The sequence below is a fragment of the Naegleria gruberi genome, assembly GCF_000004985.1.
Source record: "Naegleria gruberi genomic scaffold NAEGRscaffold_36, whole genome shotgun sequence".
NCBI classification, from domain to species: Eukaryota; Heterolobosea; class Eutetramitea; order Acrasida; family Naegleriidae; genus Naegleria; species Naegleria gruberi.
Genome location: NW_003163291.1, coordinates 226353 through 252256, shown reverse-complemented (window position 1 = coordinate 252256; position 25904 = coordinate 226353). Strand labels below are relative to the sequence as shown.

General features: G+C 34.4%; 11 protein-coding genes across 11 annotated transcripts in view; 6 read left to right on the top strand and 5 right to left on the bottom strand.

Moving 5' to 3' along the window:
* Nucleotides 1-37: 37 nt before the first annotated feature.
* NAEGRDRAFT_69783 (uncharacterized protein) lies at nt 38-1738 on the top strand (the record flags this gene model as incomplete). The annotated part of the gene is made up of 1 exon (XM_002675085.1): nt 38-1738. The coding sequence occupies one exon, from the start codon at nt 38-40 to the stop codon at nt 1736-1738; it is 1701 nt and encodes a 566-aa protein (XP_002675131.1).
* Nucleotides 1739-1932: 194 nt separating this feature from the next.
* Nucleotides 1933-2610, top strand: NAEGRDRAFT_69782 (uncharacterized protein; the record flags this gene model as incomplete). Its single annotated transcript, XM_002675084.1, has 1 exon — nt 1933-2610. One exon carries the CDS (start codon nt 1933-1935, stop codon nt 2608-2610), a length of 678 nt encoding a protein of 225 aa, XP_002675130.1.
* A 102-nt stretch (nt 2611-2712) lies between these two features.
* On the bottom strand, nt 2713-4947 carry NAEGRDRAFT_50540 (uncharacterized protein; the record flags this gene model as incomplete). Its single annotated transcript, XM_002675012.1, has 1 exon — nt 2713-4947. The coding sequence occupies one exon, from the start codon at nt 4945-4947 to the stop codon at nt 2713-2715; it is 2235 nt and encodes a 744-aa protein (XP_002675058.1).
* Nucleotides 4948-5854: 907 nt separating this feature from the next.
* NAEGRDRAFT_80446 (fibronectin, type-like protein) lies at nt 5855-7336 on the top strand. The gene is made up of 3 exons (XM_002675083.1): nt 5855-6092; nt 6376-7076; nt 7127-7336. The coding sequence occupies exons 1-3, from the start codon at nt 5877-5879 to the stop codon at nt 7212-7214; spliced, it is 1005 nt and encodes a 334-aa protein (XP_002675129.1). The 5' UTR covers nt 5855-5876; the 3' UTR covers nt 7215-7336.
* Nucleotides 7337-7554: 218 nt separating this feature from the next.
* NAEGRDRAFT_50538 (uncharacterized protein) lies at nt 7555-8625 on the bottom strand (the record flags this gene model as incomplete). The annotated part of the gene is made up of 1 exon (XM_002675011.1): nt 7555-8625. The coding sequence occupies one exon, from the start codon at nt 8623-8625 to the stop codon at nt 7555-7557; it is 1071 nt and encodes a 356-aa protein (XP_002675057.1).
* Nucleotides 8626-10102: 1477 nt separating this feature from the next.
* NAEGRDRAFT_80445 (ribosomal protein L4/L1e) lies at nt 10103-11159 on the bottom strand (the record flags this gene model as incomplete). The annotated part of the gene is made up of 1 exon (XM_002675010.1): nt 10103-11159. One exon carries the CDS (start codon nt 11157-11159, stop codon nt 10161-10163), a length of 999 nt encoding a protein of 332 aa, XP_002675056.1. The 3' UTR covers nt 10103-10160.
* Nucleotides 11160-11575: 416 nt separating this feature from the next.
* NAEGRDRAFT_58601 (phosphatidylinositol polyphosphate 5-phosphatase) lies at nt 11576-14724 on the top strand (the record flags this gene model as incomplete). The annotated part of the gene is made up of 1 exon (XM_002675082.1): nt 11576-14724. One exon carries the CDS (start codon nt 11576-11578, stop codon nt 14696-14698), a length of 3123 nt encoding a protein of 1040 aa, XP_002675128.1. The 3' UTR covers nt 14699-14724.
* A 411-nt stretch (nt 14725-15135) lies between these two features.
* On the top strand, nt 15136-16896 carry NAEGRDRAFT_69776 (uncharacterized protein; the record flags this gene model as incomplete). The annotated part of the gene is made up of 1 exon (XM_002675081.1): nt 15136-16896. One exon carries the CDS (start codon nt 15136-15138, stop codon nt 16894-16896), a length of 1761 nt encoding a protein of 586 aa, XP_002675127.1.
* A 43-nt stretch (nt 16897-16939) lies between these two features.
* On the bottom strand, nt 16940-19006 carry NAEGRDRAFT_69775 (uncharacterized protein; the record flags this gene model as incomplete). Its single annotated transcript, XM_002675009.1, has 2 exons — nt 16940-18940; nt 18980-19006. The coding sequence occupies 2 exons, from the start codon at nt 19004-19006 to the stop codon at nt 16940-16942; spliced, it is 2028 nt and encodes a 675-aa protein (XP_002675055.1).
* Nucleotides 19007-19696: 690 nt separating this feature from the next.
* AM32 (uncharacterized protein) lies at nt 19697-22150 on the top strand (the record flags this gene model as incomplete). Its single annotated transcript, XM_002675080.1, has 3 exons — nt 19697-19856; nt 20036-21713; nt 21766-22150. The coding sequence occupies 3 exons, from the start codon at nt 19697-19699 to the stop codon at nt 22148-22150; spliced, it is 2223 nt and encodes a 740-aa protein (XP_002675126.1).
* A 102-nt stretch (nt 22151-22252) lies between these two features.
* Nucleotides 22253-25904, bottom strand: part of NAEGRDRAFT_69773 (uncharacterized protein) — a gene marked incomplete at both ends in the record, with an annotated part of 4225 nt that continues 573 nt past the window's right edge. The window contains 3 exons of the mRNA XM_002675008.1: nt 22253-22600; nt 22659-25172; nt 25217-25874. Coding sequence (XP_002675054.1) covers nt 22253-22600; nt 22659-25172; nt 25217-25874 — 3520 coding nt within the window. The remainder of the gene's footprint in view (nt 22601-22658; nt 25173-25216; nt 25875-25904) is intronic.

The window sequence follows — 25904 nt, the reverse complement described above, 5'->3', positions numbered from 1 at the left end:
ATTAAACAAAATTTAAAATATTAAATATTAAAAAAAAATGAACAATGACAATGTGGGAAACACCTTTCAACAAAATCAAACCAATTTTCGGAGGAAATTCATAGTCATCTTTATAGTTATCCAATTATTCTTCTACTTTTACTTTCAAATCCAAAAATCTGCTCTTCATACATCATCATCAACTTCCTCACCTCTGAATGGCCAATTAGGTGCTGGAGGTTCTGATCACGATTCAGCAACACTCGGAGGAGGAGGAGGTGGTGGTGGTGGTGGTGAAAATATTTTCGACGATGTTCACTCTCATCAATACAAAAGGGATCAGGAATATAATTATAATTACAATCAGAATAGAATTCGTCTGAATATCATGCTGCAGGAGGATTCGCCGTACAATTTTATATTGGCAGAGATTGCTGCGTTGGTGTATTTTGATTTTGTTTTTCATTCATCGTTGGTGCAGGAGAGAAATTACTTTAACATGTTGGCTTGGGATACGAAATTTGCATCATTTGGTGATCGATTTAAGAAGAATGAAAAGATTTATTTCAGATTTTTATTTCCTAAGGAGGAAAATATGATTTTGAGAGTTTCATCAAACTCAAAGAAAGTTGGTGGAAAATTGGATTCGGAGGAGTATAATCGATGGGATAGTAGATTGTCACTCAGTCAGCAGGAATCATTTCTCAAACATTTTATTCAAATGACGTTTGGAAGTAAGGGATTTTCATTGGCCTACTCTGAGGATTACAAGTTAGGACATTTGGAAGAGGAAAATGTACATTTTAAACATTTACAAAAATCCTATATGCAGTCAATATTCAACAATGATCGATATACCAGATTTTTGAAGAGTTTTAGACTTTCAGATAAGATTCAACAAGAATCTAATCATGATAAACAAAGAGAGGAATCAATATTTATCAATCATAGACCAAAGGACAAATTTTCAGACTATTCTACGATTCACATTACTGATTTACTCAATATGGATTATGGAACTACAATGGAGGTAGAATCAATTGAACTTATTCAACAACATTTTGAAAATCTACTCGAAACAAGTACAAAGAAACAAAAACGATTGAAATATGCCATGAAAAGCAGAGCACTCAATTATGTTCTCTTTTACCTGAATCAACAAAATTTATTACCAATTTTGAATCAAACCAAGTTTGAAATTGATGAAGAAACTAGTCATTTGAAGGGTAAACATCTGGGCTCCATTTACTTGGTGCTTGCATCAAGTCCAGATTGGATTCGTTCATGGTTTACCTATAAAGTAAGATCTGCTGATACCAATGCACTCAGACATTCCTCCAAGAAGAAAGTTCTATTGGATAAGCTCATGGCCTCTATCAAGCAAAAGGGACACAGCAAACACTCACAAATTCACTATGTAATCAGATTTTGGATTCAGGGACATTGTGATACCTATTGTCGATTGAATGTCATCAAGACGTATCACTATTTCAAAGAGCTCCAAAGCAATTTCCCAAATATTTTCAATTTTTCTGTGCTGTTCAATGTGGATGAATCAGTTCAGGCCTCTCTCTACATTTCCATTGAGAAGGAGGAACAAGTGAGTCCAATTATCAATCACTTGAATTGTAAGAAGAGTTGTGTGAAGGAAATTGTTCTCCATCACGAAAAGGCAATGAAGAAATTGAAAAAGATTGAGGTATCTGCATCCTCTTCCTCTCCAACGATACCCAAAATTAACACTATTTCACAAAGATAATCAAACTTGCACAATGTTCAAAATTGAGCAATTACTTTCAAAGGAAGAATGCATCTGCAAACACCCTAGTTGCAACAATGTGGAATCTTTACAAAGGTTGGCCTGTCATACTTGTCACCAAATACTCAGTGAACAATTCGACAAATAAAGCCACAAGCACAAACTCGCTAGCCAATCAGCACACATTGAAAAAAATGGCAACACAAGAAACTGAGAATCCCATCAGCAACAACAGGAATGCTACAAATGATAAATTCAAAAATTCAGTGTGTTATGTGTGGCTATCGCAAAAGACAACTTTTTGGGCCATGTTAATTTTCGTCATGTTGTGTGCATTCGGATTGGTTTCTGTAATTTTAGGAGGAATTGTTGATGGCATGGTTGATAATGAAGAATTGTCAACGACAGTGCCGTGCATTGTGATGGAACATAAAGTGAATTGTACCAATGAGTGTGTAAATAATAATTTGGATATTGTACCAGCGAATTATTCATTGGCTGGTTGTAGAACATTCTGTCGATCGAAGGTGAAACTTACCCTGGAGAATACAAGTTTTAATAGTACAGTGACAAATTTACGTCAAATTAGGAGGACTGAACCGTATGCATCATCATCATTGTTTTTTACTACATTGACTGTTAATTCTACTACAAAGTGTTATATTAATGCATATTCGATTGGAGACGAAACTGCTAAAACTTCATTTGCCTATGTTTATGGACCAAGATTGGTAATGAAAACAGTGTCGATAGTGTTTGGATGTGTTGCAGTTGGATGCTTGATTTATATGGCAATTTATGTTACGTTTGAAACTCAAAATTGTTGGAAATATTACAAGGAAAGAAAAAAACAACAAGCTGAAGGAATTTAATTGATAATTATATGAGAATATTGAATTTATTCTTGGTGAGAATTATTGAACTATTTACTATGAATAAATTAATGCTAGGATTTATGTACATTACAATAATAATTATTGAAAGAGAGTAGTGAGATTGGCCACAAATCTATTATTTCCAAACTTGGCCATACAGAGTAAGTATCCATCTGGTTGTGTTTTGTGTTGATGAATTGATATCAATCTACCATTTTGTTTATCATGGATGAGTGAAACAACTCGTGTTGATTTGAGGGATGGATAAGGATGGAATTTATGTCTTATCAAATCAGAAGAGCATGAGGAATCCAATAATTTGAGAGTGCCATCTTGTTGACCACAAATGAATTTGGAGGAATTGAGGGATATGATAGAGGAGGAATTTTCTGGTAATTTTACATGGTTAGGTTGAATGCTTATTTGATGGTTTTGAACTTTGAGAGGGGTGAGGGAGATTACATTCTGATTGCTTGGGTCGAATTCAGTGAGAATGAAAGAATTTGGCTCGAGAGATGATTCTAATCTTTTTGAAGAAATTTCTTCTAAATTTAAAGTGCTGGAAATGGAGGAGTTTCCTGTTGAAAGATCCAATAACACCAAGCTGATTGATTTGTTATTAAGGGAAAGGTACTCAATCATGCTATCAGAGATACTAACATGCTTGGAAACTTCATTCTCCAATAAAAATGTCTTTCCAATAAATTCTCCACCGCTCAAATTGCCTAATTGTACAATACTCTTGCTTGAGGCAATGAATAGCATGTTATTATTTGGAGCAATAATTCTCGAATTTGGATCAACAAGAGAGCAATCCCATTTGAATTGTTTCTCCAAACACAAAATGGAATTATTAGCAACCTTCAAACGTTCCTCGTCTAAAACTTTGAATAATCCAACATTTCCATCACTCATCAAGACAATAAGGTGTTTCTTATCAAATCTAGTCCAAATATCTACAATTCTAATTTCTTCATCAATTTTAGAATCATTCACTTTGAAATTTCCATCTGAATCAACTGAAAGTGATACATGATCCAGTGAGAAATTTTCACATGCCATAATATCTGTATTTACAACTGTAATTCTTCTTTCATCAGAACAAATGAGTCTGTTGTGATTGAAGAATGTAACCTTGAAATTTGGATTGATGTTTTCTGACCTCAAAACAACATCCTGATGAGAATTACTAAACAAGGTATATCTTGGACCAACATTGTCTTCATTGTGAGTTCTTTCTCTTTCTGGAGGTTCAGTATTTTCAGCAAAATTATTACCAACCACACCAACTCTATCCACATAGAAAGAAAATGAATTCTCTGCATAATATGATGGTGGGTAAACGGTAGAATAAGGTGTCATCAATTGGTGAGTTCCTCTTCCTCCATAGTGAACTGGAGTGTCACATCTTAGAATGGTCACATTATTATCTTTGCAAACTTTTTCAAAATTTCTGCCAAGAGCTTCAAGAGAGATTTTCACTTGAAATCTTCTCGATTTCTCCTCATTTTCAGTCATTAGAGTAGATTTCTTTGAAAGTGTGTTATCATGCAAACCAACTCCTCCAATATAAGTTGGATTTAAAATAAGGAATGGTTTGTAAGCCAAAACTTCATCCAAAATTACTTGATTCTCAATATCAAAACAAATCAATACTGCAATCCTTCCATAGATGGTATCAAAAATTCCAATCCTATCACCAGGAGTACTACTCTCAGCACTGGTTGGTACTCTCTTTCGGTAACAGCCCAACACTTCACCATCTGGATTGATTACTATCATTGAGTTGTAGTACTTGTTGATTGGCTTTAATTTTTCATCAACTGCCCACACCTTCACTCCAATAAATCCATAACATTTGTGATTCTTCATTACTTGACACATTCCCTCCAATTCCTTATTCATTACAATATTTCTATCAGGTGTTGACATGAGTGGACTTGCATGCCAACCTTCAGGGGTCAATACAATATCAGGAGTTCTACCACTTTCCAGAATTGAATTTTGAATTGATTCTTCCAAAACCTTAGCACTATGATTTGGTCTTGAAAATGTAGCCACCAACAAAATCTTCAAATCACTATACAATGGATTAACTCCCGATAACGAACACAAATCCTTAACCACCATTGATTCATCCACCACAAATTGCTGATGCTGCTGAACAATTTCCTCATCAATTTGCTGCTTGATTTCTTCTTCTGGTTTTTTCTTTTCTATAATTTTCTTCTTTGGTTGCTTCGGAATTGAAATCAAAGAAGAAGGGGGAGGTGGTGGAAGTCGATTAGTTGATGGTGATGAACCACTCAGTGGTGGTGGCGGAGGTGGAATCATTTTTTTTGAGTTGTTTTTTGTGTTGGAACAGTATTGTGATTTTCGCGCCTTATTTATTCAAAGTTAGAGTTCCTTGTTCAAAAGTTCATTCGGATCAAAGATGATTTTGTAATACTTCTTGATAGATTAAGGTTGGTTTGGAAAGCTTTTTCAACTAAACAAGACTAAACTGGAGAAAAATCGCTTGAGACAATCAGCATATAATCAACACGTTGTCTGTTAGAGAATGAATAATGATATCAAAGCTACATTCTTTTCCATTTCACAATGAAGAATATTCAATCCTTGGATTTAAAAACTGTTGGACTACAAGAAGGAACGATTCGGGTGATACAACGATCAAAATCACCATTAATATCAATCAGAATCGATATGATCCATTTCTCTATCTTGACTAATTTAATCTGATTTGTTTCTTTCAATACAAATAAATATTCTTCTCATCATGATGAAAATCAAGTAACAGAAGGGTGACCACACTATTATCTGGCTTTTTTGTAAGAAATTTGACCTTGTAATCAAGTTTATTACTACATGTTTAACATTACTAAAAACCTACCAGAAAAGTAAAGTTCAGATTCGCATGTGAATACAGATCTTGACACAATTCACATAATCAAATTAATACAAGAGATATTTCTTATCGCCAATACCCAATAAAAAATATTAAGCTACACACATGTGTGCTATTAGATTGTAAAATTTAGTTCACAACTCTAATCCAATACAACAACAAATATGAAGAATCATCTTGTTCATAGAAACAAACTCCTGCAAAAAGGAGTTTTAGTGCTCATTGTAATGACCAGGTCTCGATTGGGGAAATAAAAGACAAAAAATCAACATGCTGTCTTAGAGCGGGAAACAATTCGCGGATTCGCTTTTCATTTTTAAAAAAATCGCTCAACGAATAAGCACACGTTTAAAAAATGTCAAATCTTTCCACGAGGTTGATTCTTGTCTTGTTGTTCACTACAAGTCTCATTATTAATATTCACGCTGATGCCGTCAAGAAGTATACTATTCAACCAGGTTCATTAACTGTGTCGGGTATTAGTGCTGGTGGTTTTATGGCTGTTCAAACACAAATTGCCTTCAGTAAGTCTGTAAAGGGAAGTGGTATTGTTGCCGGAGGTCCATATTATGTAAGTTTAACAATCAATTAGATAGTAATCTAATCATCATCTTGTTGCTATTCTTCTACTGTGGATTGTTTTTTTGCTATTGGTATTATTAAATTTTCAAATATCCTGTTGTGATGATGTGCTAAAATATTTCGCGAATTTTAATCCTTGCTGATGATTCTGTTTGGAAAATTCGGAAAATATTCCTGTACTGACAAACTATTTGTTGGAAATTTCTCTATTTTGAAAATATCTGTGTTATCCAACAATCTCTTGTTTTGTCCATGTGTGGTAACCATGATAGTGTGCTCAAGGTCAAATGATGAATGCCTTGATGGGTTGTATGAAGTCACCAAGCTCAATTTCATTGAGTTCAATCAGTGGTCAAGTTGCTGCCTATGCTAAGGATGGTTCAATTGACCCAATTGACAATGTTAAGAATCACAAGATTTACCTCTTCTCTGGTACTCAAGACTCAGTTGTTGCTCCTGGTGTTATGGCCAAGCTTGCTGAACAATATACCTCAACTTTTGGTGTTGATAAGGCCAACATCAAGACTGATTTTAACACTCCTGCTCAACACTCAATGGTCACCAATGACTATGGTAACTCATGTTCATATTTGGGATCTCCATACATTAACAATTGTAATGTTGATAGTGCTGGTGCTTTCTTCAAGCAAGTTTACCCAGATTTCAAGGAAGGTGGTAGTGCTGTCTCTTCTAACTTGTTCACTTATAAGCAATCTGGTAAATACAGTGCCAGCAGTTTCTCTGATACTGGTTATATTTACATTCCAACTGCTTGTCAACAAGGTGCTGAATGTAAGGTTTCTGTTGCTTTCCACGGTTGTAATCAAGGTGCTTCTGTTATTGGTACTGCCTATGTTTCCAATGCTGGTTACAATAAGCATGCTGAAATCAACAATATCATTGTTGTCTATCCACAAGTTGGTGTTTCTTACTTTAACCCAATGAATGCTCAAGGATGTTTCGATTGGTTCGGGTAAGTATTTCAAAGTTTTTTTTCAAATATTCTAACATTGTTTTTCACAGTTACTCAAATGCTAAATATGCTACAAAGAAGGGTGATCAAATGGTTGCTATTGCTAATCTCTTGAATGATCTTGGTTACTCCCTTTAATTGGTGGACAATTTCCATATTTAAATAGATATCGATTTATGATATATGCAAGTTTAATCCTTTTGAACTTGTTGTTTAATTTATTGTAATTATTAAATAATTTTCTCTCACTGATTTATTCTAAATCAATCCTTATTGTTTTCCAACTAATCTAGCAAGATTGTCGAATCTACGAATACTTCTCTTTATCAAATAATGTGGGATAATAGAAACAAGATTTCATCAAATCGAATCTATGTGGATAGACATGATTGTAAAACATCAATCTCTAATCAGTGATAAAACGGCAACTGTATCAGTTCATTTATTGTTGTTGTATCAAAATTGTATTGTTGTTTATTTACAGGCCTAAAGTGGAAACAAACTCTCTGAAGCTTGGCAAAGCGAATTGTTTATCAGAAACATCTGATAATACATTGGATGTTGAAGTAATATCATTCAACCATGGATTATTACCAATATTCGAAGAGGAAACATTTTCATATTGATTCGAATATTGTTGTTGTTGGTAGTGTTGATGAGAAACGGTTGGGTAACTCACTGATTGTGTTGAAATCGATTGTAATTGTTGTGGTGAAGCCATCACTGGTGTAGTTGACTTGGCTACCTTTCTTTGACCAGGAATTAAACATGTAGTATGAATATACGAATCTGACCAAACGTTAGTGGTAGAAATACTGTTTGATGATGGCTTTCTATCAAACTTGGAAGTTATAATTGGTGAAGATTGATTGTTGAAAACAACTGTTGGACTTGGTTGGCAAAATGGTGGACTATTCGAAAGTTGACTATTCGAAGATTGAAACCATTGATGATCCTTCTTAACCTTCTTTTTCTTATCTTGTGGACCAATACATTTCTTAATCCACTGTCTTGTATCTGAACGACTCTTCCAATTCGAAAGAATTACCTCACACATGTTTGATTTTGCTGCTGGTTGCTCATTATTCGAAAGTTGACTATTCTCAACCTTGTGTGAAAAGGAAAATGTACCAGGAATATGACTGATACCATTAGTAGTAGCTGCTGAAGACTTTCTGCCTTCAAAGTTTTCAAAAACAATTGCTTGTTGTTGATGTTGAGAAATTAATTGACCAACCATTGGTTGACTTTGGTTCATAACAATTTCACCAATCAAGGATCTTTTCTTCTTCTTACTTGGAGATTGGTTAGATGATTTGTGTTGTTTAGTTATTCTTCTACATGTAGATCTAGTGTTGGTTTGGTCCTCTTCCTCACTATTAGTAGAGGAAGAATATGAGGAGGAAGAATTATTCGAAACATGTGGAGAGGACATGGAAGAAACTCCACAGGTAGATATTTCTTGTTGACCATCATCTTCTTCTGTTGAAGTTGTGGTGCAGGTGGCATGAGAATGGACATTCATTGAATTTTCAACCATCATCATCATCATTCGGTTTAAATCTATTCGAAACTGTTATTTGTTTTTTTAATGTTCAGAAGCGCAATTGAGGAGGTTTGGTAAGAAATTTAACAACGCCACAATGAAGAGTCACCAAGCACATTCCAAACAAACCAAAAATCAACCCAGCATGGATTTGTGTCCGTCAAAAAACGAAGCGTCCAGAAAAGTGACAAGTAGAGAATAGTGCTTCCATTTTAAAACTATTTGGCGGGTAGCTTTTCGGTTGCCAGGTTACTTTTTAAACGAAAGATTGTTTTTAATTGTGATGAAGGTGTTGACTTTAGTTTGTGAGTGTTTGGCTTCCTTAATGTGAGTTCACTTCTTATTGGGGAACGTTTGTCTATGGCTGCCTAATCTATTCGAAAATTTCAATGTCATTTAGGTTTTGAGTTGTTAATTTCTTAAACTCTTTTGTCGGTTGTAGGATTGGAAGTTGGGTCAAGGTATTCGAAATGATTCGTATTTGGTTGGGTCAATGACGATTATCAATTATAACAACAACAGTAGATATTCTTCAAACAGTACATAAAGAAGCTTATGAAAACTGTAGAGAAGAAAAGGAATACAAATAAGAATCGATTATAGTACTTAGAGGATTCGTCCAAGCATGAAAATAAATGGAGAATGCAAACTCATATTTTTATTAACCAGTTAGCTATTCAGTCTAATGCGAATCCTATCTAATTACCACCATGTTCTGCATCCATAGCGAATCACCAACTTTCGAATATGTTAGCAAATCCTTTCTGATTATTGCAATCACTTTTGCATTGTCACTCACAGTATCACCATACGATAAACAAATACATTCTTCCTAAACCAGTTGATAATTAAAGTCCGCCTACTGTTTGTAAATGAAATCGTGATATTTGTGGTCTCGTCGAAGAGTCTTGTCAATCAAATAAACGAACAGTCAGTTTGCCTTTTTGGAACAATCCATTCCATTGAGAGTTGCTGTGAGATGGTATCGATTGTCTCTTTTAGTTTCTTATATTTTAGTGTTGTTCCTTGTATAAAAGCTATTTACAGTTTTTCAGAGGTTTGTGAAAAATTTACAGTTCTCGAGTGGTTCAACTCATTGGAGAGAAATGAGAGAAATGAGGAAAAGTGGAAAATTCTGGGTATTGAGATGTATTAATTGGGTGGATTTGGTTGTGGGAGCAAATTTGGAAATTATTGTCATTGGGGTAGCTAAATCCCGGTTGTATTTGTGAATGTGTGGATGCAGACCATGATTTTCAAATTAGCAACGATATCACCTTTTATTTAATTGAGAAAGGAGAGACATAAAAAACTAATCTGTTTAATTTTTGTTTATTTGAGAGAATTTGTCAACACTCAGTTGTTACTTACAGAACTATACTGTAGTTAACTACAATTTATTGTAAATTGTGAAATAGTGCATCTACATGGTTTCGTGTTCCATTGTCATTCAAACTCAATTCCTTAAAGAAAAATAAAATTGAATTAATTTAAAATTAATTTAATTATTTTAACATTTTCAAAATAAAAATTCCAATTTAATAAAATTCAAGTTTGATATACTTGGCATACTTCTTGGTAAGAGTTTCCAAACCACTCTTTGAAATGACAACCTTTTCTCTTCTGAGCATGTCATAAACATTCAATCCATCAATACTGAGGTAATCAGCATAATGCAAGTTGAATACACCTCTTTCAAAGTTTGCATTAACTTGTTCACCATCAATTAACAAGACACCTCTATCCTTAATTTCCTTTTCATGAGTTTCACTATCTGGGAAAACAGTGTTGGAAATAAGACCAGCAACATATTTGGTCTTGAAAGTATCAATTGAGAAATCATCAACGATAATCAATTTTCCTTGTTGGTATTTTGTTGTTAAAGCCATACGGAGAGCAAGTCTTCTGATTTTCTTGTTGAGATTGTACTCATAAGAGCGTGGACGAAGAGCCATAGCGTGACCACCTCCTCTATATTGTGGAGCACCTCTATCAGAGTGTCTGGCAGCACCTCTACCCTTTTGTGGTGTTTGCTTCTGCTTGCAATAAGCAGTTTCAAGACGATATTTAGTTTTGTGTGTACCTTGTCTTCTCTTAGCTAATTGCCATTTAACCATTAAATATAAAATGTCCTTTCTTGGTGTACAATTGAAAAAGTATGGATGAAGATTAATCATTTCGGTAAATTCTCCAGTTTTCAAATTCTTTACCATAGCTTCTGGTTGTATTTCAAATTTAGGGACGGCTGCTTTGGATGCATCCATAACAACTCTAGTACCGGAAGCAACATTTTTAGAGAGAGCTTTTTCCAAGGCTAATTTGTTAATTTGTTCTGGATTGATGAGTGGGAATTTATACTTGTTTGGTTTAATGACGTGAGTATTAATATGATGTTTAGCCAAAGCTTCACTATTTTGTGCTGATGTATGGTAGCATGTTGATGATGAAAAAACGCCCTTGTTTTTAATGGCGAGCGACAGCCACAGAGAATTGTGTTGTTGATGCACAGAAGAAGATGAGAGAGCCTTTCGCAACATTTTTTGAATCGATAAAATTTTTTTAAAACGCTTACAAAATTCAATTTTTAAAAGTTTAAATTTTATTTTATGTTATTCTTTGAAACATTGTAGATACTGTAACCGAGTTATCAATGATGATGAGATTGTACTTAGTAATAATAGAGAGAGGTGAAGCAAGGTACTACTTCATCACTCATTGACTTCCATCGGCTTTAAAAATTAATAAAATATTTTATTTTGTCTTTCCGTTAAACTTTTCTTCACAAACCACAACAAAAACAACATCTCGAAATAAACAACAAGATAAACAACAAGAAGAGATCTTCATTTGGTGTCCTTTCCTATCAAAGAGGTTGACTCTCCCCAAACAACAAACAACATACTTCATCCCCAATTAACTAACACCATTAATCAATCATCAACAACAAACAAAAATGCAACAACCTCTGAGGACAGAATTTTGCAAGGAAGTTCTCCGATCAACAGAGCAGTGCAAATTTATCGTCTCTGTAGTGTTAAAGCACAATCAGATGAGCACGGCACTTGGTGGAGGTGCTGGATCATCAGCAACAGGATCAGATAAGAATACATCATCAAATAACAAATCAAAAACAAATAATACATCGGAGAAGAATGTACCACTTTCAAAGAGTACAGCTGTTTTTGCAAAGAAGGAATTGGAATCAGTGTTGTTAGCACTTGTTGGTAACTCTGATAAACCAACAAATCTTGCTATTATGATTTTGGAATATTCAGTTGAAACAAATAGCTTCCGAATAAGAGATTTTCAACCAATCAAGAGACAAGATTTTGGAGTTAAAATTGTGGATGAAACACACTTTGATCTATTCTTTAAAAGACAAGCTATTGTTTATAATTTTCAAAGCGAATCAGCAAGTTCACAATGGTTAATTGTTTCTTCACTTTTAAAAGCTTGTAAACTTGTTAATGATGCTACACCTGAACCTAATGAAATTATTGTGGAGCAACCAGTGGTCAAAACTCCTGTCAGCAATACTCCATCAAATCGCTCATCAATTCTTAGGTCAACTAATGAAATGTCATTAACAGAATTTTTGGTTGATGCAGAAACAAATTTTGAAATAATACCATCACCTTCCACTGAATCAGAATGGTGTAATCATTACATTCAAAGAATGCAAAAAGACAAGGCACAAAAAGTCAAAAACGATGAATGTCAAGACATCTCCATTGATATGTTCAAAAAAACAAATCGTCAAACCTCCCTCTCGCAAAATGGACCAAATCAATCGAATGATATTGCTCAAAAAGCAACCATTAATACAGCAACAGATACTCTCTCACAAGAAGTTTCAAGAAAGGACAATTGGATTCAAAGACAACTCAAGCTTAAGGAAGACGAGTTCACTGAAGTGACACCAATTTCTATTGTTGTTTGTGCATGGAATGTGAATAACAAGTTCCCATCTGCTGACTCTAGTTTGGCCAAATGGCTTCATCTCGATGAATTTGAGGCTGATATCTATGCTATTGGTATGCAAGAAATAGACATGACTGCAGCATCACTTTTGAAAGAAGAAACTGAAACTGGTCAAGAATGGCAAAACCTTCTTATCAAGACATTTGCTGATGAGGCCAAACAAAACAGATACAAACTCGTATCTGCCAGACAACTTGTCGGTATTTATCATGCCATTTTCATTAAGGAATCCTTTGCTAATGATATTAATGAAGTAAGAAATTGTGCTGAAGGTGTTGGTATCATGGGCATGATGGGTAACAAGGGTGGTGTTGGTGTCAGATTCAAACTTTTTGATTCTACATTCTGTTTTATTACAGCTCACTTGGCTCCTCACATGGGAGCTGTCGAGAGAAGAAATCAAAACTTCCACGATATTGTTAAAAAGACAGATTTTGGAAATCCATCACTTTATAGACCTGACCAACACGACTTCTTCTTTTGGTATGGAGACTTGAACTATAGAATCAATCAACCAAATTTGATTGTCAGAGAAAAAATCAAACAACAAGATTACAAATTCCTTCTCAAATATGACCAATTAATGATTGAGAAAAACGCCAAGAATGCATTTGTTGGGTTTGCTGAAGGTGAAATTAATTTTGACCCAACCTACAAGTTCGACAGTGGTACTGATGTGTATGATACCAGTGAAAAGGGACGTGTACCATCTTATACGGATCGTATCTTGTGGAGAGAGGATGAGAAGAGTACCATCGTACACAAATCTTACAAATCATTCAAGGAATATAAAATGTCAGACCACAAGCCAGTGACTGCCTGCTTTGAAGTTGGTGTAAAGAAGATTGTTGAGGAAAAGTACAAGAAATGCTACTTGGATATCATCAAAATGTTGGACAAACTTGAAAATGATTTGTTACCAGAAGTTGCCATCACTGGCCAATGCATTGATTTCGAAGCTGTAAAATATGAGGAACCAATCACCCAAACCATCCTTCTCAAGAACACAGGCCAAGTTGTTTGCGAATACCAATTTGTGCCTCAGCCACATGAAAAAGCTCCATGTAAACCATACATGACAATTGAACCTTTGGAAGGATATGTTATTCCAGGTGAAACTGAAGAAATCAAGGTTACAATTTCAGTAAGCACCCAAAAAGCACTAAAATTATTGAGTGGTGAGGACAAGATTGACGATATTCTTATCCTTCACTTGAAGAATGGTAGAGATCACTTTATTTCCATTACAGGTACATATATTCAATCATGTTTTGGATCTACTCTGGATAAATTGGTCAAACAAAAGTGCCCAGTACTAAAAAGTGAGAGCGATGTAGAGTTGTCATCATTCGATAAGGACTTGAAGATACCTAAGGAACTGTGGAGACTTATCGATTTAATCTATCACAATGGCATGAAAGAGGAAGGATTATTTAAATATTCGGGTGCTGCTAGAGAAGTTCACTATATAAGACAATGTCTCGATGAAGGATCACCACTCCTTAATCCAGTTTCAAATCATTCCATTGCAGAATCTTTAATGACATTTTTGGAATCTTTGAGAGAGCCTGTTGTCCCATTCAAGTTTTATCAAATGTGCTTGAATGCTAGCACAAATTCTGCAACTTGCCACCATCTTATTTCCATGTTACCTGATGTACATTTTAACACTTTCCATTATTTAATGTCATTCTTGAGAGAGGTTTTAAAGTATAAGAAATTCAATAGTTTAACATTGGAGGAAGTTGCCATAATTTTCTCTCGTGTTCTTCTCAGATCTCCACTTCAAGAAAAAGCTCACCATACCCACGACGAATCATTAAAATACTACGAGGAGCAAAAGGCTAAGGCACAATTTATAGGACACTTCCTCAAGGAAGATAAGGTTTGGACTAGGGATGAAGTATTGAGAAGTGACGAATTGGAAGAAGATCTCTTTGATGCTCAGGATGATGATGTTTCTTCTGAACTTGCATCAGATAGTACCTCATTCTCCCTCCTTCAAAATGATCAACTTAAAACTTCAGAATCCAATTCTCATTCCAATAATCAACAGTCAACTTCCCAACCACTTTCTGCTGATGAATTCTTGTAAAATGCTAGTAAATTTAAATTTATTGTATTTTCTAACATCCAAGAATTTTTGATCCTTTAATCTTCACCAAGGAACAATTAAAGCTCTAATCTAATTTATTGAGGTGATTCATTGTGTATCTCAATAACAATTAACCAAACTTATTAATAGTGTCAATAAGTTCCAACAACCTTCTACGTCACACAAACAATGGAAAATTCATGAACAATTTGAACATTCAACTCCTAAAAATTCTCCCAACTCGCCTCCACGTAAGCAATTTAAAATCAAAATCTCCAAAGCTCCAAAGAACACAATAATAAAATTACTTCTTCGAGTTCCTCTTTCATAGAGAGAGAGTTTGTTATTGTTGTAGGCAATTTATAAAATTCCAAATTTAAAGGAGAGATACAGAAGAGCAAATAACCAAATAACCAAATAATATCCAGTACAAAAAAATGCATCAACAAGAATCAACGAATTTTGCAAATCCGAGCAGCCAATTGCCATCATCGGTAGTATCATCCTTATCATCATCATCGGAGGAAGAAGCAATTGTTTCGAGCCATTGTCAACATCATCAGCATAATTGCGATCAAGAAAGTTTGATAGATAGGGATGAGACACCAAGATTTGATAATTTTTATATTCCTATTGGTAAAGGAGAAGATGTTGAGGCGGAGGAAGAATTAATTCAATTCAAGATTGCTCAACTTATGATCAAGGCATTCCCTGAACATTTTGTACAATTAGCAGAAACAAATAATGAACAACAACAACAAATTGGAAGAATTGAAAAACAATTGAATATTACAATCAAGAAAAGTTCAATCATTCCAGGAGAAGAGGCTATTGTAGAATCTTCAGAATCAATGGAGAGAGTTATATCATCGGAGAGTTTGGAACTTGAGGATAAAGTTATTGGTGAGGAAACAGCTGTTGAAGAACATTTCTCTCATCACACAACTTTAATTCCTATCCATCACTTGGATGTTAAATTGAATAATGGAGGTGAAGCAACACCAATTGATGAATATGATGTCACCTCAACCGAATCCTTCTCCGATGCTGCAATGACATCAAGTATTACATCATCAAATAACAATTTGGATGATACTAATTCTTTGGATTCTCCTACCTTGTTTCCGAGTGGTGAAGATGGAATCTCACATCATGAAAATGATATGGCTGGATTGAATGAAAAGACGAAACAAAAGAACTTTTTAAAGAATGTTTTGAAGAATTACATTCATGTTAAACAATTAACCGGTGGAACAACCAACAGACTCTTTCTTGTAAAATTTGTACATAGAGAACATGATAAGAGTTCTTTGGATTATCCACAAAAGGTTCTAGTTCGTTGCTTTGGTGAAAATTCAGAGAATTTGATTGATCGTAAAGCTGAATTCCACTATATTCAACAAATTTCAACACTCTATAACGATCTTGCCCCTAGAATTTATGCCACCTTTGAGAATGGAATGATCTACAAGTACTATGAGGGTGGAGGTTTAGATGAGCTAGGAGGTGCCAGAAAGCACTATATTGAAATTGCAAAACTCATGAAGAGTATTCACTCTATTACTGTTAAACCATTTGCAGAGGAGACTCATTATCATGACTTGCAAGCTAGACCTGTGATTTTCGAGAGAACTTTCCGTTGGTTAGCTCTCTTGAAGCACAATAGAGACGAGTTTAACAAGAGAGGAGGAGACAAGCTATCACCAAATTCACCTCTCAATATGGACAAGATTGAGGAAGAAGTGAAACTTATTGAATCTTTGTGCAAGGATTTTCCAGTTAAATTCTGTCACAACGACCTCGGCGCTCACAATATTATTCTCAATGAGAAAGAGTCCTCCTACCACACAATTGATTTTGAATATTGTGCTTACAATTATGCTGCCTTTGATATTGGAAATTTCTTTTGTGAATTTGGTGGATTGTGTATTTTACCTGAAGCTTACCCAACATATGATGAGCAAATTAACTTTTTCAAGACTTACTACTCTGATTGTGAAAATGTTACAGAAGAATTAATTGAAAAGAGTAGAAGACAAGCTCTTGTCATGTCTATGGTCAGTAATTTGCATTGGTCTGTTTGGAGTATGCTTCAATCCATGTTTTCCAAGATTGATTTCGACTATCTCAACTATGCTGAAAGAAGAATGACTTGGTACTATGAAATGAGAGATGCCACTCTCGCCCTAATTCAATAAAACTGTAAATAATAACAACAATTAGATATTTCAATTAGAATATTTATTTATGTTTTGAGGCAGAAATTGTGACATTGTAATTTCTCGAGCTAGATGTTTCATCCAAATTGAGGAATGGTCCAAGTTTTGATTTAATATTTCCTCCAAAACAAACAGCACTAGCATTGCCACTCGTAACAATACCATAATGAGCATTATTTAAGGAGCAATCCAAAGTCACACAATTAGAATTATTGGTTGCAAATACACAACAAGAACCTCCTTGAGAATATTCATTTTCCACATAAACTTCTGGATCAGTCTTGTCTTCATAAATAATTGAGCATCCCTCCATTAATAAACTTCCATTCTCAATGAATATTACACAAGGTGTTCTGTTATCCTTTGGCGAGTGTTTGTTCTTTCCAGATTGATGTGAATTATTATATCTGTTTTGCATTTCAATTTGTTCATTCGAGAGTTGAGAGACGAGTTTCAAAGTGACATTCTTAAATCTCACATTTTCACTATTAATCTTGATCATTGGTTCACAATATTTAGAGCTGTGCATTTCAATTACACAATTCTCTAATGAAGAACCTCTAATTTCCAAAGGTTGGTCAATAGCAAGTGTTTGCAATTCAGTATAAATACCATTGTAGAGGTAGAATCTGATTGGAACCATCTCTGCCAACAGTGCTTGTTCACTAGAAATGAAAGTAAATTTCTCACTGAAAGAACCTTTAAAAGTGACAGAATCTCTCTTCTTGGATTTTCTAAGAGAGCTAATTAGCCTTTCATCAGCTTTTCTTCTTTGAAGTTCATCAAATAAAGTTTCCGATATGACAGATATTGGTTGAGGTGTCATGTTTTGAGTATCCTCTATTTCTGAAACAGCAGAACTCTCCCTACTCAGGAAGGATTCAACACTTGGTAAACTCTTTCTTGATTCACTCAAAATTGAACTGTCTGCTGGGGATGGCTCTGGAGTAGAATCTGTATCCTCATCAGCATCTCCAAACTTTCCAGAATTTCCAATTTTGATAAAGTGAGCCATTTCTCCCATTACATTCAAAATACTTTCGAAAATAAACATTAACCATTCATCACAATCATCTTGAGTTTTGGCATAAATTGCATAGGTACGATTGGCATTTTGAATTTCGAATGGAAACCACGATTTTTGGAAATCATTATCAAATGGCTCTTGAGGAATGATAAAACCAGAAGCACCTGAAAGAGCAGTAAAAGTATTCGTGAGTGAGAATCTTCTCTGATCTGATATACTAATTCTGGAACTGACAGATCTGGAACGATCTCTCTTACTCGATTCTTCAATTTCCATCAATAAATCTTCAGCATTCTTTGTCTTTTTCTTCTTTTTAGCTTGATTTTGTTTAAATCTCGTAGTTGCATTATAAAATGTCACTACTCCTTGTGCAATCATATTTTGCAATTTAAAATCCAAATCTGAAATGTTAACAATCTGAGTACTTGTCAAAATATTACTATCTGATGGATCTCTTCCACTATCCTTTTCATTTGGATCAGATTTTGGTTTGTAATAGTACAACATGTCATTCCTCAAAACGAAAAATCTTTGTTTCCATGAATTCTTCAATTTTCCACCTGATTTAATCAACCAACCCATCTTTTTAGATGTTTGATTTGAAGTATTTTGATCCATTACTTGAATTTGACCCTCCTTTATAACCAAATTCAAATAGTCAACCCACTCTCTCACAATCTTTTCCTCACTATTCAATAACCAATAAGATCTGAATGGTGTCTTTACCACAACAGAACAATAATCCAAATTTTGTCCATTTTCTGAAGGTGGTTTCTTACCATTCTTTATGGTATCCCCAGAATTGGTCAATTCAACACTAGCTCCTTTTAAAACAATGGCTCCTTTCGGTTCAGTATCTTCTTCGGAGGAAAAGTAAAATAAAGTATGATCGTGAATGACAAAGAGACGTTTCTTCCAACTTTTAATTCTACCTCCTTGCTTCCAGAACCATTCGTATTTGGCATTGGCACTCGCTTGTAGTGAATAAAACGAAATCTAATAAAATTAGAAAATTATTCGAAAGTAAAAACTTACTTTTCTATTTCTTCCTGTCTTTCCCATAATGATATATTAATGATGTTTCCAAGACACAAAGAAAATTTGAGCTCCTCTCTCTCTATTGAATGTAGTAGAACTTTTTTTAATTATTATTCGAATTGATGACAATTGACAACAACACGAATAGAGAGAACAAGCGAGAACGAATCTTCATTGATGAGACATTGGGTAATGCAAGTGTTTCCAAAGGCATCTTCTAGTAACCTTGAACTTGTCCCGAATAGCCCACTTTCGAATAGATAACAACACTAACAACAAAACTATTCGAATATAAATCCAAAAGATTTAGAGAGCTTCAGATAATGATAATACACACTACACGATGGTTCTATTCAGGAAGTTTATTTGATTTGTCGTTTTTCGAAAGGATTTAAAAGTATCCAATTCATTGAAGATTCATTGCATCATCATCATGATGTTCGGATATGCAACACAATATTTAGCCACAAGAATTGATTGTTCAAATAATGGATTTGTTATGATCAAAAAATTGCTTTCATTGTTGTCCCTTCTTGTTAATTATTAATAATTATTAATAATAATTAATTTTGTATATATTTATTGTATTATAGTAAGAAAATGATGATGAAGAGGAAATTACACCAAATCAATTATTTAAATAATAATAATAATAATACTAATAATAATATGCGAATGATGATGATATATGGAGTGATGATGATGATGATGATAATGTTTTCATCCTCCGTGAATTTATATTTATTTGCCAATGCCGAACTACAACAACATCTTCATCAGCACAAGCCTTTGATATTTAGTAATAATAATAATAAGAATTGGAATGATCGTATTGCTGAGGGACAATTATTGGCTGTTCCTAATGAGCCTTCAGGTATGTATCACGTGTCTTGTAATTCACAATATAATTGTTTTGTTCTTTATTTCTATTAATTAATGATTTAAATATATATGAATATTTGAAAATTATATGAATATTATATGGAATTGTACACTTTATCAAAATTCAAAAATTAATATATGAATTGATTGATTTGAATTGATGGAGTATAGATAAGAATTTTATGCCATCAATTTCTAATGGCTATTTGGGAACTGTTGTGGATTCTGATAATATCTATGTTGGTGGAGTGTATGTGGGAAAATATGTAGTGATTGAGAAATTAATTGGATTTCACAGTACTAGAGCTAGAATACCTGCCACTCAAAAAGTGAAATTGAGTTCTCCAAATTTACAGCAATTTGGAGTTGGATTGGATATTGAGAGAGCTGTCTATTTGAGAGGATTTAATTTATCAAATGCACAAATTGAGCAACGTTATTATGCTCATAGAGTGTACAGATCATTGTTGGTTCATCAAATTGAGGTTTCCAATTCAAATTCTTTCCCAATTACTATTAATATTAATAATTTGGATAGTCCTGCTTCTGCTGATATTTCTTTCAAACAAGTGGAATGTACTCATACCAATAATTTCAACACAAAATGTCATGTTGGTCAACTCACAAGTTTGGAAACACCTGAATCTGAAAGAGTTACAGTAGCTGTGGTTACATCTCAATTCCCATCCAGTATTCAAGTATCTGCAAATACTGAAACAACTTTTACCTACCTCACTGCCATTAGAACCAGTATCGATTCAGATGATCCATTGGGTGATGCATCCATTGACTTTATCAAGGGTATCACTATCAATCAACAGTCGCTTTATTCATCGCATGTTGCAGCTTGGGCAGAATTATGGAAGAGTGGTATTGAATTGGGTGGAAATGTTGAACTTGCAGCCAAGATTAATAGTACCTTGTACTACTTGTTGAGTAGTACCAGAGAGGATTATCATTGGGGTGTTTCACCAGGAGGAGTTGCTACCGATTCTTATAATGGGTTGATTTTCTGGGATCAAGAGTGTTTCGTTTTACCATCACTGGCTTACTTGCATCCAGAGCTTGCTAAAGGGCTCATTCAGTATCGTTTCGATCGATTGGAGCAGGCCAAATCCCATGCCAAAAAGTATGGCTATAAGGGAGCAATGTATCCATTCCAGACTGGATTTTCTGGTAGGGAGGTTGACCTGATAGCCCTATTTAATGAATTGGAACAACATGTTACTGGAGATGTTTCATTTGCTTTACAATTATTCTGGCAATTGACTAAGGATACCAAGTGGTTGAATTCAATTGGTTATCCAATGGCTTCTGAGATTGCCAAGTTCTGGGCTAGCAGAGTAACAAAGAACGTTGATGGAGTTCACTATGATATAAATAAGGTTGTTGGCCCAGATGAGTTTGGTATTGGTTTTCCATTGTATTCCGGTGTTGACAATGAAGTTTTCACAAATGCTGTTGCCCAAATTGCTCTCAGATTTGGAAACAAGGCAGCTTCTGTTTTAGGAAAATCTATCACTCCAGAGTGGAACTATATTGCTGGAAATATGACTATTCTATTTGATTCTGTCAACCAAATTCATCCAGAATATGCAAGTTTCCCAAGAGGTAACTTTTACTTTGGTGAATATGTAAAACAAGCTGATGTGGTATTATTGGGCTATCCTCTCATGTACGAAATGCCAACACAAATAAGATATAATGACATTAGATATTATGACAAGATAATGTGGAGTGAAGGACCAGCCATGACTTATTCTATGCACACTATTACTTATTTGGATTTGAACAATTTCACATTGGCTGCAGAAGCATTTAAGAGATCATTGTTAAATATTCACCCTCCGTAAGTTTCTCAATATCTTATACAACTAATTAATTGACGAATATTATGATAGATTTAATATCATTTCAGAAACATCTGATCCTTACAAACATTTCCTTGATATGGGGTCTTTCAACTTTTTGACAGGAGCAGGAGGATTTATTCAAAGTATTCAGAATGGCTATGGTGGATTGAAAATGTATGACAACTATATGTTGCTAGCTCCAAAAGATGTATCTCTTTTGGGTGCCAAATTTATCAAGATGAGAGGAGTGAATTATTTAGGAGGATCGTTCGATTTAACATTTGATGGAACAATTGCTACAATCAATATTCTGAATGGACCAAGTGTTAACTCTCAAACCACAAATTACAAATTAAGAGTAGGCACTAGTGATTCCATCCTCCCTGTTGGTAAAACATTATCATTTAAACCTCCAGCACAATTATATGTTTAATATGAAACCTTCATAGAGTGTACTATAATATTTGTATAATAATATTCAATTTAATTTATTTAAATATTATTGATATTTGGATAGAGACAAGAATGAAATGATTTATTGAGTTGGAGTTGGAGAGGTTTCTTGTTGAATTTCCTCTGGTGCTGTATTAGTCGAGCTGTGAAGAATTCTTGCAATAGAAAGATCATCATCTTCTTCATCAATCATTGCAGTAGATACCAATTCAATAAGTGGATTTGTATGATGTTTGGCATTAACTAGATATGCTTGCATTTGACCTTTTCCTTTCACTTCAACTTGTCGTTCTTCAAATTCGAAACCCAAATCATAAACTCGTTCATAGGTTGTTCTGGAAATTTGAATTCTTCCTGGAACACCTGTTGATTCCATACGAGAGGCTGTATTGATGGTATCACCCCATAGATCATAGGCAAATTTTTTAATCTTTCATAATTTTAAATATTTAAATATTATTTAAAATATTGTAAACTAGAATACTTACACCAATTACACCAGCCACACATGCACCAGTATTTATACCAATTCTAATATTCAAATATACACCTTCTTTCAAATTTCCACTCAGATTAAATTCCTTAATCACGTCAAATGTCTCAATGGCGAATTTCAACATATTTTCAGGATGGTCAGAGCAACCATTCAAACCACCAGTCACAAAATAGGCATCACCAATGGTTTTAATCTTTTCCAACTCATACTTTTCAGTCAACTTGTCGAAACCGTTCACCACAAAATTCAACATTTGCACAAGATCAGTAGCTTGCATGTTACTTGAGATTTTTGTAAATCCAACCATGTCTGAGAAGAAACATGTAATGTCATTGAGTTTCTCTGCAATGAACGTCTCACCCTTCTTTAATCTGGCTGCTACTCCTTCTGGGAGAATGTTCTTCAATAGATTTTCAGAGTTTTTCTTCTCCTCTTCAAGGAGTGATTTTTGTTTAGTCTCCGAAGTGATATCCTTAATGGTACAGACAATGATTAGTCCCTTTTCAGACATATTCATGGAGAAGAAGGAAATCTTGGAAGGAAACTTGGTTTGATTCAATCTGAGACAATCAACTTCCAAAGTTTCAACCATGCTTCGATTTTCTGCACTTTCGGATGCTTTCTTTGCTGCGTCCATTATAGAACAGAATGCCTTCTTTACCATTTCCAAACATTTTTCTTCGAATAGCTTGTAGAACTGAGCTCCAAGAAAGTCAGAAGATTTCGAGCCAAATAATCTGTGAGCTGCATTGTTCATTGCATCAATGTAACCAGATTCGTCTATGAGAATTGTTCCATCAATGTGTTTGTTGATCATTTCGGTAAAGCTGGAAATACTAAGACGATCTTCTTGTTTGCTTGTCTTGTGGCTAATCTTGTCGAGAATGACATTAGGATAACTATGATAGAGAACTAGGTTTCGTAAAACTTCATTTCTATCAATGTAATCCAGGGCAATGTAATTGAGCATCATTCTGGTCTTTTGAAGGGAATCCCAATTATTATTCATTACGCTGAAGAGTAAATAACCTAATACTCCAATACATAAGAATCCAAAAATGCTAAAACCGATCAAGAATCCAAACGAAAGTTCAGATGAAACTCTTACAAACTCTTGCATGTAAACTTGCAACTTTTTAGTCAATGGAATAGACATTCTAAACAAGTCATTGTGTTGCAAATATAACTCCAAAGGATCTATCAATTTTGATGGGTCTTTCATTTGCTGAATATAATGATCTCTGGTCAACTCACTAACTTGTGTCGTTTTTGTCAAATATAACGTCACAATCTTTTCAATTCCAGCACAATACTCCAAATAGTTTTCATAAGTTTCTTCCAAACTACGTTGGGCCAAGTAAAGACTGCAATTATTGACATCTACCAGAAGGGCATCCAAAACTGGATATAAACCAATGACAGGATCATCGTCAGGCTTTGTTACATCACCATAAATTAATTCAGACCATTCTGCACCTAGACTATCTGCTTGTTTTCTGATTTCTGCATACATTCCAACAAAATCATATTTGTTAAAGTATGGATGTCCATATTTAACATTTTTTCCTTTCACGGAAATGGAATTATAGCTCAATATTGGAAGACCATAGTATGTTAATAACTCTGTCAAGAAAAATGATGACATTTGTAAATTTTGCAAACATTCAGAAGAAAGGGCAACATTCGTATACGTAAACATTGCACTCTTAATAGTTGCCCTGCTCTCATAAAACATTAAACCAACACACAATGGAATGACAAGTGAAATTGCAATTACCAACACAATGACAGAGACATTTCCTCTCATCATTCGAGAAAATATGGACATTCTTAGGGAGGCTTCTGTATCAGTTTTGGTAGAAAGGGTTTGATAAACCCTTCCAATCAAATCCTTGCCAATTTGCTTGTCGTATACTTTAATCAGTCTCGAGATGAAAGTGAGCTCGTATTGAAGGAATAACGAGAAAAGTAAACCGATAATGATGTAAAAGCATAATGTTCCAATGAAAAAATATTCGAATTGGTAAATCATGTCATTGGCTTGAATATTGCTCTTCTTCATGAAATTGGAGCAGAATTCCTTGTATTGTAAAGAACTTGATTTCATATTAATCCATAGTAACATGAAACTGAAATCATTAACTGGATTGAGAAGTGTAGAGTTCAATAAACGTTCTTGAATTTGATGTCGGGCAGTTTGATTGGTTGTATTGAAGAATGCATTCAAATCGTTGAATGGAAGAACAGTTTTGATTTCATCCATATATTGCAATAAGGAATTAGTCATTTCAATTATCGACAGTGTTCTATTTTCTGGAATTCCAGTAAATTGTAATTTTGACCAAGAATCAGTTCCATTAACACTTGGAACCCTGAAGGAATATTGTGATTTTCCATATGCTGTATAGGTAGATGCATCAAACGCTACCAATTGACCTAATTTTACCAAGTCTTCCAATACTGAAATGTCCTGTTCCAATACTCGACGATGATCATCAACATATGCCTATAAATAGTTCATGTGAAATGGTTCTTTAAAGCAAAACTTACTGTTATATACTCATTTAAAAATCCATGTCTTTGTTCTGGCCAACTATATTCATTCAACACAAACATATTCACCCAATTTTGGAAAGCTCTCAAATTTCTAATTGTGGAAATTGGTGAAATTTGTGGAACACAAATTAATCTCAAATTTACAATATTTTTCTTAATAATGGCCCCTTGATAAGTGGACAAACCAATCGAGCCCAAAATTATAAATCCTCCCAGTAATAAGAATATGGCATAGAAAATTTTAGTTGCCGTATTTGATTTTAAAGTTTTCAAAGCATTCCTAAATAGGTAATCCTTTTTGAGTTCGCCTCCTGCGCCAGCAACACTTGCACTTTCCTCCAATACATCATCCAATAATTGTTGGTGAGCAAATTCAGCATCTGAAAAGAAACTAGCTCTCTTTTGAAATGAACCTTGTTCTGACAAGTTGTCATCTTTTGACATTGGTTGTGGCATAATTCTCGATGTCTTGTATTTTTGCAGTTTGACTGGTTTCTGCTCTTCCATTGCATTGGCTTCCAAGTACAATGCATGAGCTCCTTCCTTATCAAAATACACAATTTCCACAAATGAAGCGTACAAACTTAGTATTTTCTTTGTCTTTCTCGATAGGAGTTGTTTAAAGACTTGTTCACTCTCCATTGTCAACTCACTTATCTTATTGATAATATTCCTCAAACTG

Bases quoted from the DNA above. Each gene is read 5' to 3' on its own strand.
- NAEGRDRAFT_80446 (XM_002675083.1), top strand. From the start codon at position 5,877: ATGTCAAATCTTTCCACGAGGTTGATTCTTGTCTTGTTGTTCACTACA. The intron at 6,093-6,375 runs GTAAGTTTAACA...TAACCATGATAG, and splicing joins TTGCCGGAGGTCCATATTAT to TGTGCTCAAGGTCAAATGAT. The intron at 7,077-7,126 runs GTAAGTATTTCA...TGTTTTTCACAG, and splicing joins GGATGTTTCGATTGGTTCGG to TTACTCAAATGCTAAATATG.